This window comes from Nestor notabilis, unplaced genomic scaffold (assembly GCF_000696875.1).
Source record: "Nestor notabilis isolate BGI_N333 unplaced genomic scaffold, ASM69687v1 scaffold13555, whole genome shotgun sequence".
NCBI lineage: Eukaryota > Metazoa > Chordata > Aves > Psittaciformes > Psittacidae > Nestor > Nestor notabilis.
The window spans coordinates 27,078-39,121 of NW_009928906.1; the positions used below are offsets into that span (position 1 = coordinate 27,078).

General features: G+C 47.6%; 1 protein-coding gene across 1 annotated transcript in view; it reads left to right on the plus strand.

Annotated features, from left to right (window-relative positions):
- Nucleotides 1–12,044, plus strand: part of LOC104405901 (dihydropyrimidinase-related protein 2) — a 36,523-nt gene extending 24,479 nt beyond the window's left edge. The window contains exons 8-14 of the mRNA XM_010014743.1: nucleotides 1,848–1,968; nucleotides 5,391–5,547; nucleotides 5,710–5,851; nucleotides 6,073–6,243; nucleotides 9,012–9,191; nucleotides 10,614–10,779; nucleotides 11,863–12,044. Coding sequence (XP_010013045.1) covers nucleotides 1,848–1,968; nucleotides 5,391–5,547; nucleotides 5,710–5,851; nucleotides 6,073–6,243; nucleotides 9,012–9,191; nucleotides 10,614–10,779; nucleotides 11,863–11,954 — 1,029 coding nt within the window. The 3' untranslated portion in view covers nucleotides 11,955–12,044. The remainder of the gene's footprint in view (nucleotides 1–1,847; nucleotides 1,969–5,390; nucleotides 5,548–5,709; nucleotides 5,852–6,072; nucleotides 6,244–9,011; nucleotides 9,192–10,613; nucleotides 10,780–11,862) is intronic.

Genomic DNA, 12,044 nt, shown 5'->3' on the forward strand with positions numbered 1-12,044 from the left:
TCTCCCCTCATAGCTCAGATCATTCTGTGATGACTTTTCGGAGCCATCCATCATTTCTTGTTTTTATTTCAGCCACAAAAACGCTGGAAGCACAAGTAGTCCCAGTGCTTCAGGAAATGTCTGTCTCTTTTTTCCAAGAGAACTGCTGTGTTAGGGCTTCTGCTGCATGCTGGTAATTGCAAACATTCCCCTTTGGACTCGTCGTTGGGTTATTGTTATGTGCCTGTCACCATAGCATCTGGGCACAAGGCGTGAATTCAGCAGCCTTGTCCTCTTCTGTGCAAAAAACATTCTCCTCCTGCTTATCAATTGCTCAAATGCCTTTTGGTCAGAAGTCTGGGGTGAGTGTTGTTTCATCCCTGCTTTGCAAGTGGGGAAACTAAGGCACAGGATGGAAACAGTGACAGAGCTGTGCACAGGCTGGCTTTAAATGGGCAGTTTGCAAACAGATGCCATTGCCTGGACGCGTTGGTCTGTCCGAGTTCTCTCCTCGTCTCTCAGGAGGGACAAGAATGCTTTTCTTGGCTTTTCCTTTCAGCCTCTCTCTTCGCTGCAAGTGCTGCTGCCTGTGGCGTACTTGAATCAAACGGCCTGGAAGAAACACCCTTCTTGCAGTCTTTTCCATTTGCATGGGGGAGCGGGGCCAAAAATGTCCCCTTGTGTCCAGCACCCTGCTTGGGGAGGGTTAGTCACCAGCCCGGGCCTGGTGGCAGGCCAGGGCTTTAGCCCTTTCAGCACTGGAGCCTAACCTGTTGGTCTGGGGGGCTTGTTTTCTGTAGAACCCCTCAGCTCCTGTCAGGTTGTTTCCCTTGAGCAGCCCGGCTGCAGACAGCAGTGTTCCAGGTGGTGGCTTTGTCAGGGTGAGCAGAGCTGTTCGGGCACTTGGACCTCAGTCTGGCCAACACACGCTTTCCTGAGCTGGGGGGTTCCTCATCTCAGGTACTTCTTCTGGTGGACCAGGCACAGTGCTGGGAGCCAGCAGTCAGTGTGTTTGATTCTGGGACTGATGGCCTGTGACAAGTCACCATGGAGTGGATGTTCAGTGGTGCTGAGCATGTGCCAATCCCATGGGAGCTGCTGGGAGCCTCTTGCATTTGGGAATCAGGTGTCTGGGTTTGTTTCCTCTGTTGTTCACCTGGAAAATGTGAGTGGTATTGCAGGCTCAGTTCTCCATGGCAGTGGGCACTGTGAGCATTACCCTGCCATTAAATCTGTCATCTGGGCTGCTTTGATGGGGATGTGTGTTCCATGAGAGCCTGCAGAGTGATGACGTTCATTCAGAGGCTGTAGTTATAAAGTGACCCTCAGTCTCACTGAGGTTATCTCTCTACACATGCAAGAAAAAGTACTTGATTTATGGGGTGGTTCACACTCTGTCAGATCCCAAGCCAGATACTGTAGTGCAGGGTGCAATTTAGGAGGCTTGTTTGCAAACGTGGCTTACCAGAGTATGTGGCAGAGCATCTCCCTTCCGTGTGGGCTGGAGCAGGAACAGTTCTGTTGAGTCAACAGTTAGTTGCTTGTTTTTGTCTAGGCTAAAGAATGGGCTTAATCATTCTGACCTTGAGCACCTGGAGTGTTACTTTAGGACTCAAGTCTGCTTGAAGCAGCCTGGGAGAAAAGGTAGTAATAAGAGAGAGCTAGAGCTTGATGCCATTGTGATTGTCGTGGGTACACTGCATTTTTCTGTCTCGGCATTGGAGAGGTGGAAAAGGAGAGAGGAAAGTCTCTCATCCCAGCCCTGCACACCCTCTATTCCCATGCAAGCAGAGGCTGTGACCCTTGGAAGGTGAATGGGATTTGCTAACGTGGGGTGGTGCTAACTTGCTGCTGACTTTGTTTCTCAGGTGGAAGCAGAGGCTGTGAACCGGGCAATAACCATCGCCAACCAAACCAACTGCCCCCTTTATATCACCAAGGTGATGAGCAAAAGTGCTGCTGATGTCATTGCTCAAGCCAGGAAAAAGGGTAAGTTATTGCCCTTGGATGGAAGCGCCCCATTAGCTCATGCAGTTCAGCTCCTTGCCAACATCAGCTTCATCCCTACGGGAAAGGTTTCTTTTTCCAGTGTTATCGTCCAGGCTCTTTTTTAAAAGTCCCAAGCAACTGGTTCTGTCTCATGTCCCACACATGTGCATTCAGTGCTCCTATCAGTGCCAGGAGCTGTTTCTTCTGCTCAGCCTAGAACTTCTCTCTTCACACTCATCCTACCACATTGGGCCATGTGCCTTCATGTTGTCACAGAGTAATTCCATGTTGTCTCCATTTAACGAATCCCCTTGGAGGCTGCAAGCTGTGTCTTCCTTCCAGCTGCTGTGGTCTTTTGAGCTGCTGCCTGGGATCAGAAGTGATTCCAAAAGTCCCGATGGAGGTCTTGACTCACAAGCCCTATTGGATTCAGCTGGAGTAGTGTCATGGTAGCCAAAGAGGTTACTAATTCCAGCTATCCACTGTGCTCCTTGCCTGTGAGATAGATACTCCTCATGTGCTGTACTTCACAGCCTGGCATCCAAACAGGAATTGGGCTCAGTAGTCTGGGTTAGGCTGGGAGTTGCAATCACTCTACCTGAGGATGCTGCTAAGACTCAGACATGCCGTGAATGCTGCTGCCTTGTGTCTCTCCTCTCTGACTGAGGTCTCTGAGGGAGCTGTGCTGCTCTGAGTGATGCAGTAGCTGCTCCAGAGTCCTGACCCTGCTGTCTTGCCCCCAAAGGAGCAAGGGTCATAGAGGCCAGTGAGCGCCAGTCTCCCTGCTCTATTCTGTGACTAACCCCTTCATTTCTATTTAAAGCAGCTCTGAGTGGGTGAGTAAGCAGGAGGGATGATTTTCCCCCTTCTTTCCTCTGAAGGATTGGATTCAAATTTATGCAGTCTAAATAAGCCTGAATGGATATACAAATGACATCACTTTCCATCTGGGTGTTTGGTGTGAGAAGAGCTTATTTCTTACCACACAAACACATTTGTGTTTGTATATTGGCTCAGAAGTATTTTGGTCCCATGATTCTTGTTGAATGAGTTCAGAGTTGATGAGGGTGACTGATTTCCAAGGCATCTCTTTCTGTTCATGGCGTGGAAGCAGCTCAAGCTGTCTGGGATAAACCTTTCTCTCCCAGCTCCATTAGCGGAGATCCTGCTGAAATGAGCTGTGTTGACACAGCGAAGTGGCTGCCTGTTGTATTACCCCAGGAAGCAGCTTGATGTCGTTGTGCAATCCAATCCTGTAAGCCAGGGAAGCATCCCTTCCTTTTTCTAGGTAAAGCACTGGAGAGATGTGCATCAGAGAGATGGATCATCAACAAAACCACCTTCTTGCTATGCTCATTGTCCCCTGAAACCACTAGCAGGCAAGTAGAGAGGGACATTGGGATGAGGCACCATCCACTTACATTGCAGAAGCCATAAAGCACAACCGGACTTGGGTGGATGTTACCTTGCCTGTGAAAGGTGCTGAATGATCCACAGAATGATCCCAGATGAATGATCCACAGAACTCACTTCATCTCCCGAGTGAACAAGAATAGTTAGTTTGCATTCAGATTGTGTTTTCTCCTTATAAGGAGAATTTGGGGTATCAATGGCATACCATTCTCTGTTCCTTTTACTTAGTTCCATTTACATACTGTGCAGTTATCCAACTGGGTAACCCAGGAGGGCCACACACACTGGCCTTGCCCTCCCAAGCAGCAGAGGAAACATAACTGAAGACTACCCAAGGCGAAAACAAAACAGAATTGATCTACTAAATGGAAAGGAACGACCATTATTTAAAGCCAGATGTTCCCAGTGGCATTCGTATGGGGAAGGTTCCCTACAGACTCTGTCATTGGCACATCTGGGAGCTCAAAACGTCGCTCCCTGCAGGATAATCTTCCCAGTGTATTGGCCCACAACAGGCCTCCCATTAATAGCCAGCGTGTGCTTTGCCTTGTTCTGATTTTGTAACCCTATTTGTGGCAAGTGATGTCAGACATCCTCTTCCTCTGCTGGTGGATCCCCTCGGACAGAGGCTGTTCCTGCACCTCCTGTTTCAGTGTGGTCCTGGGAGCAGTGTGAAGCCAGTTAATGCATCGTTCTGCCTTAGCTAATGTGCTCTTTCCCAGCTAGCTTGAGAGCCTGTAGAGCTAACAGTAGCTCAGGCAATATGGTGAAAGAAAAGTCATACTTTTTCACTCTGCATCATGAGGTAAGACCTTGCTGACCAATTCTGGGGTTGCCTTTGCCAGTCTTTTCTGACTGAAGTATTTAGGGTCAGTGTTTTAACCACCCAAGTGTTTTGCAGGCAGGTACAGACACATGAAGTGCCCGGGCTCAGAAGCCAGATGGATGAGCACTTGGAGATTTCAGGAAGGTTGCATTTGGTGAGCAGATCTGGGAAGCTGCCAGCCTGCACCGCTTTTGAAGTTGCAGCATCTTGCATCTGCTTGGTGTGCAGATGGTGCTGGTGCATTCCAGCTTGCAAAGTATCGCGGCTGTTCCTTCATGTGCTTCCAAAAATGTTAATGAAGAGGAAGGATGCGCTGCTGGTTAGTGCACTGCACAGGGAGTCAGAAGATCCAATTTCATTTCCTAGTTCTGCCACAGATACACCAAGTACCTTCGAGGGAATCACTCAAGTTTCCCTGAGCTGCATTTGTGAACCAGAAACAACGATTCTTCCTCTCTGATGGGTTTTCTCTGTGGGCAGGAAGCTTCCCTGATAGGAGTTTTCTCTTAACCTGATCCGTGCACAGAGCTTGCTCCAAGAAACCCAGCCTCGTTAGAGCTCTAACACATCCACATTTATAAAAGTACTTTCATTCTTTTTCTTCCACATCCCTTCTAGGTCAGGCTGGATCTCCTCACACTTACAGTTCCCTTTAGCCTCTTTCACAAGGTTCTTGGCTCAGGGTACAGTGGATCTTTGCAGTCACCGTGTCAAGCACAGTTAATCAGTGCCAACCTCAGCAGTTGTTTGAAGGCATTCTGCACGTTTCACTGCTCCAAGCTCTTAGCAGTAATGGTGTATTTATGATTAACACAGGTATTTACTTGTTTGGATCCTTAGTCCAAGGGACTGATGTTTGGAAAATGCTCAATGTATCTTTAGAGGTCTCTAGATGCTTGTGAAAACATGCCCCCCAGTAACATAAGACAGTTTCTGAGGAGCATTGAACAACCTAGGAGTTCAATCATGTCTGATCATCTGTCATCACTGAATTCAATCCAAACTTTTGTCTCTGTGATCACAAACTTAAGAGGAAGTATCAAGAAACCCTGCAGTGTGTGCTGGTGGCATAACTTACCCAACTTGTCCTTTTTCAGAAGGATGCTTTCTGCCTGGAAGCCAGGCTGGAGATGCATGTTGCTTGGTGCTCACAGTGGATTTGTCTGTATTCCTTGTCCTCTAGGCACTGTGGTGTACGGAGAGCCCATCACAGCCAGCTTGGGTACCGATGGATCTCATTACTGGAGCAAGAATTGGGCTAAGGCAGCAGCTTTTGTTACTTCCCCACCACTGAGTCCTGACCCAACCACTCCTGATTTTCTCAACTCACTACTGTCCTGGTGAGTGGAGCTCTTTGTGTTCATACAACATGTGCTTCATCATGAGACAAGTGGGTAATAAAAGTAATAGCTGTTGTTGCTAGCAAGTAAAAAGATTTTTCACCTTCAGGAGTAAACCTGTGACAATAGCATATCTTAAATCCCTATCATTGTCTTCTCCAGTGGAGACCTCCAAGTTACTGGCAGTGCCCACTGCACCTTCAACACTGCTCAGAAAGCTGTTGGGAAAGACAACTTCACCCTGATCCCTGAAGGAACCAATGGGACTGAAGAGAGGATGTCCATCATCTGGGATAAGGCTGTGGTATGTCACATGTGTCATAGACTTAGGCTGCAACTAGACATTCAGAGCTGAAAAAGCCACGGAAGTGTGTTTTTATCTCACCCCAGCTGTTTGTTATGGTCCTTCTGCTCAAGGGTTTTGCCCCTGTAAAGATCATTTGGAATCTGTTGTGCTGTCAGCTCTTTGCTTTTTGGAGTGGTCCCCACCTGACTAATGCAGTGACTCCTTTTGTCTTTGCTCAGGTAACTGGCAAGATGGATGAGAACCAGTTTGTTGCTGTGACCAGCACAAATGCAGCTAAAATCTTTAACCTGTACCCACGGAAGGGCCGTATTGCAGTGGGCTCGGATGCTGATCTGGTTATCTGGGATCCCGACAGCGTCAAGACAATCTCTGCCAAGACTCATAACATAGTAAGGATATTTTCTACTCTGTGAGCTCTGCTGCTCATTTCCTCCTCTCTTCCTTCAGTGCCAGACTGTGCTGCCAAGAACTAGAGCTTATGACAACTCAGGGCTTTGTTTTCTCGATGCCCCAAGCCCTCCCTGGTCTTAAACCCAGCAGGGCTCAGTTGTGTGAGCAGAAGGGAAGATGATTTGCATCTAAATCTGAAGTCACATGAATACGCAGAGGTTCCCCTCAGAGCAAAGAGATTGTCTGCCCTTTCCGAGCTTTGGGTGTTTGAATCTGAGCACACAGAAAGCTCTTTAAAGTATCAAAAGAGCTCTTATGATGACGTGCCATTTATGACCTGGCTGGCTAATAGTGGGAATGTGAACTGTCCCTTTTCTAGCTGGACACAGTGAAGCTTGTCAGCTTGTGGGCACCTTCCTGGGAGATCTGATCCAGATCATTGAGTCTGAGTGGATTTGCACCATGATCTGGCACATGTGTGTGTAGGCATACTTCAACATGGTTTTACTGCCAACCATCCCAATGTCAGCTGGCACGGGGAGGCCCAAGGCAGAACCCAGACTGACCAGACCTTCCCCTTGGTTCTTTGTGGCTTTGTGGTGGCACTGTTAGAGGCACTGTTTGCCTGTGTCCCACAGCTATGTCCTGTATCTTATACCCAGCTCCTACAAGGAAAAAGCTGTCCCACCCTGTGGGAAACTGCAGCATGGTCTCAGTGCACAGGGCTGGTTGGAGTCTCCCTGTGACATTCGAGCACTGTCTCAGAGAAAGCAGCCACTGTTTGCATTTGTTGACGATTTGTTTCACTGCTGGCGATGAACCTATGGAATGTTTCCCTGGAAAAACCCTCCTTTTTTCCATGAATGCTTTCATTCACTCTGGAGCTGAAGGAGCAAAATTTCCTTCCACACTTGGATCCCTGGACACACGCACAAAGAAACGTTTTTTAAAGGTTTGGTTCACTTCCCTGTGACTTAACTCGGTGTCAGAATTGGTCACAGATGGCCTGGATTTATCCAGCCTGTGCTTAGACCTCTGACAAAGGCATCCAGACTCAGAAGTCTGGTCACTTCAATCACCTTAGAGGTGCTTCCAGACTTACCACACCTCCAGTCTGGAGAGGAATGGCTTAGAGGAGGGAGCCCAGAGACATGGTGCTATTAGGTGCCAAATTTAGTAGTCTAAACTGGGTTTGTGCTTATGAATGGCTCAGAGAGCTGGAAGTGGCTTGCTGGTTGGAGTATTTGAAAGTCATTGCCATTGAAAGGATTAGGAAATGAACTGAACTCTTCAAGTTTGCTAACACATAACTCAGAGACTTCATCTTTTGTGGATAAGCTCCAGTACAATCAGGTTTTGCCTTAGATCTGGGCTAGACTGAAGGAGAACTATCTCCACAGCAGAACAGCTAATCAGATATACTTCATACATTGAGGACTGCAGATGGCCCTGAATCTCTTGCACCATGTAAGAGGCTTCAGCACTCAATGAACTATTGCCAAAGACTACATTTTCAGTTGTGCCAAGACTATGGAGGACAAAGTGGTTTGTTTTTGGCTTGAAGGGCTGTCTAAGAAATGGCATCTTTTTGCCTTACACATCCAGCTGTAACCTCTTCCCCTGTCATTGCATTATGGGTTATACCTGGTGTGACACCTGCTGGGGTATTTTTTGTGTCTCACACTGCACGTGTGCCTTGGGTTGGAGGAGAAATGGGTACAAGTGATGCCTTTAGAGTCAAGGCATCCTAGTTTGGTCAAGTATAAAACAAAGGCCCCTTTGAAAGCCAGGCAGAGCGGTTGCTGCGACACAAGGAAACGTAGTGATTATGTGGCATCAGATGATTGTTACTTTTTTAAATGCTAGAGCAACATACAGATGTTTTCCAAGAATTCACACTGCTCTTGCCACTCTCTGGCAAGGAAACACTAGGAGCTAGAGAGGAAGATAGTGTTGTTCTTGGAACCAGCCTAATTCATAACCTTCTGACCAAGCCTCCTCCTTTGCCACAACATTTTCCAGACTGGACCCGGTTCAGTGTTGGTTGAACCACCATTCTAGCTAACTGTAAATCTGCAGTCACCCCTCCCCATACTTACAGCACACTCCAAGAGCAAACTTCATCATTAACTCAGTAAAAAGGGCCTGGATTTGTCTCCAAGATGGTCACTAGAGTGGCAGTCCCCAGATAACGTGTTGCAGTGCATCTCAATCCAGGATGCTTCATGGGTTGGACCATTTACCAGTGATTCCTTTGAAACTTGTTTTTTTCCTTGGTGTAATATTTCCAATCCTATTAATTGAGGATGAGCAATCCCATTAGAGTAAAACAAGATTGTCCTGGTCCCTGACCCATTGACCAAAACACTGCTCTGAAATACAGCTTTTCAAAATGATTCTTTTTAGTATGAAACTTTAATAAAACTTGATTTGATTCCAAAATCCCCATCAGTTCAGAAGAGATAGGTGCCTAAGTGCATTTAAAGAGGTAGGCTTTGAGATACTCTCACTTGAATCTGTATTTCCTATTCATGAATCTTGTTGCAGTGGAAATTGTGCATGAGTGAATCCTTAATCAATGTAGACTGATAATAAGGCCCAGCCTTTCTCTTAAACCACAGCATACACAGCTCAGGTAAATGCTCTTGAGTTTGCTTCCATCTGCCCTTCACATTTTGGCTATTAGCAGGACTGGTGACTGTTAATTCAAGCACAACAGGCTTTGCTGGCACAAGCATGTTTGCCTCATGTTGTCTTTTTGTTGTAGTCTCTGGAGTACAATATCTTCGAAGGCATGGAGTGCCGTGGGTCTCCCCTCGTCGTTATCAGCCAGGGGAAGATTGTGCTGGAGGATGGGAATCTCCATGTCACCGAGGGATCCGGGCGGTATATCCCCAGGAAACCATTCCCTGACTTCGTTTACAAGCGCATCAAAGCAAGGAGCAGGGTGAGTGTGACTGGTTGCATGCACATTTGTTCTCTCACTGCAACTCCTGAGTTAAAGTGGGTGGAAAACAGATGCTGTCCCCTGGCTCCCAGGCACACGCTTCTGCAACAGAAAGTGTTCCCTGGATGGGGGCCATATTTATCTCATTCCTCTTTCATTTTTGCTATTCATTTGAGTCATTACAGGAATATGCTTTGGCTTGAGCTTGGATTTTCTGCAAATTGTATTTTTCTGCTCTTTTAATTCTTCTCTGTCTGGGACCCCTCGAGAGAGCATGTGTAAGAACTGTCCAGTTTGGACACAAGTCAGTCAATGCAAATAACCCATCAGGCTTCCTCTGTCACAGAAGTACCAAGAGAAGTTATTGATGGCATTTATCTACCAAACCTTTCAGCAACAATTCAGGATTCTGATTTATTGTTACAGATACATTATGCTGCTTTCCCTTCTGGCAGATATGATCAGATGCTCTTGTCTGGTGACTGGTGAGTCACAGGCACAGCCTGATTGAAAGTGAGAATTGTCTATTTTTAAGAGGCTAAAATGGATGGGAAAGTGTTTTTATAAAATACACCCATTCAGAACAGAAACTGCCTTTTGAGATGCCTTTACTTGGTAAAAACTGGCAGAGGAGATGACACTGAACTCAGCTGCAGCTTAGTTGCTGAGAATTTAAGAAGTTTATTTCTGGATGAAGTCAGATTTTGGAGGAGAAAAGTCTTCTGATGTTTGAAGTGTTACCCTCTCTTGGACAAAAGCAGAGCTGTGGTAGTTCTGCTGCCCATAGGATGATCTTCACATACCTTGCAAATGATCTTTCCTGAATTGTTCTTTTGAAGAAATGGCAAGTTATCCAAATTACAACCTCAAATGACTTAGCCCTGCAGAGAACAGATGTGTGGGTTCTGTTGTGTTCTGGTCTCCCACAGAAATATGTGTCTGACCTATAAATCCAATTGGGCAGCATCTCAACTGGAATAATTGAATTTAACCCAATCTAAAGCTCCCAGGCTGGCAGTGTGAAGCTGGCCTGGCTCCTCTTCCTCCAGACCTGCCTCTGTCTCAGCACTGTTTTGCTTTTTGGGGATGACTAATAAGTTGTGTTTGAGAGTTGTCAGGAGCCTTTAATACAACAGCAGGTAGGTTGGGATCATTAAAGGACAACTTGTGGAGCAGGGGACAGACTGGCTGTCTTCTGCAGGCTGCTCACACCAGTTAACAACCAGCTGGAGCCACAGGAGTCCAAGCACCTTTCATTTTACCCATGCTGCTTCAGAGAGCAGCTACCGCCTGGGGATCAGCATGGAGGAGATGATGTTCCCTTTCAAATCCTCTTACCAAAGACAAATCTTGACGTGTGTGTCTTTGTCGTAACAACATCTGGCCAGCTGTTTAGCTCTGGTTTGACTCTGTGTTTTGCAGCTGGCTGAGCTGAGGGGGGTGCCTCGAGGCCTCTACGACGGACCCGTCTGTGAAGTGTCGGTGACACCGAAGACCGTCACACCAGCGTCTTCAGCTAAGACATCTCCTGCCAAACAGCAGGCCCCACCCGTGAGGAACCTGCACCAGTCTGGATTCAGCTTGTCTGGTACATACTTTACAGGGCTGAATTATGTATTGCTTTGAAATACATCCATACTCTGCATTAATTCTGGAAGGAGATGAGAGAGACTGTGGGGTGGGTTTAGCTTGGAGGTTATCCCTTTATCATAGACTCCTAAAACCCTAGAATGGTTTGTGTTGGAAGGGACTTTAAAGCTCATCCAATTCCAACCCCCTGCCACGGGCAGGGACACCTTCCACTAGAGCAGGTTGCTCCAACCTGGCCTTGAACACCTCTAGGTTTAGGAAGGAAGGAAGAGCAGTATAGGAGCTCCATCATAAAGTCCTGCTTATTTTTCATGCATGCTGAGTACCCCATAGTGTTCTGAACTGGGCAGATGGCACGAAGTTCAGCAGAGCTTTGCCAGCTGAGAACAGCTTTGGATCTGGTATGTGGCAGATTTGATTTCTCAGCGTGCTGTTCCAGTGCAATAAGGGAAAGCTATAAAAAGGAATGCACAGGCTCACTAAGAGGAAACCATTTAGCCAACTCTGACCTGTGCAGGGCTGGGTGGCTCAGGAGACAATAATGCAGAGCAGGTTTCGGCAGAATTAATTCACAGAATCATTAGGGTTGGAAGGGACCTCTGGAGATCATCCAGTCCAACCCCCTCCCAAGGCAGGGCCACCCAGAGCAGGTCACACAGGAACGTGTCCATGGTGGGGTTTGAATGTCTCCAGAGAGGAAGAATCCACAACCCACCCTGGGCAGCCTGTGCCACCCTCAACGTAAAGAAGTTCTTCCTCATGTTGAGGTGAAACTTGCTGTGTTTTAGTTTATGGCCATTGCTCCTCATCCTGTTGCTGGGCACCACTGGGAAGAGTCTGGCACCATCCTCCTTGCACTTGCCTTTGGGAAACTGATCTGCATTAATGAGATCAGTGAAGGCACTGGAGGCCAGTGAGGGCTTTTCCTCCAAAGGAAGGACACAGTTGGAGCCTCCTTAAGCAGTGTCAAGGGTTTCAACTCAGCAGTGCTCTCCCAACTCCCTTGTCCTGCAGCTCACTCCTCTCAAGCTCTCAGTGGCCTGGGACGGGGGGGTCCTGACGTTGCTTCTCTCTGCCGCAGGGGCACAGATCGATGACAACATCCCACGCCGCACGACCCAGCGCATCGTGGCACCACCGGGTGGACGTGCCAACATCACCAGCTTGGGCTAAGGAGCGAGCCCTCTGCGCCCGCACAGCGCACCGGGGCCGGGGGCACCTCGACACCCTTCTTGAGTCTTTTAGAGCCTGTGACGGTTACTG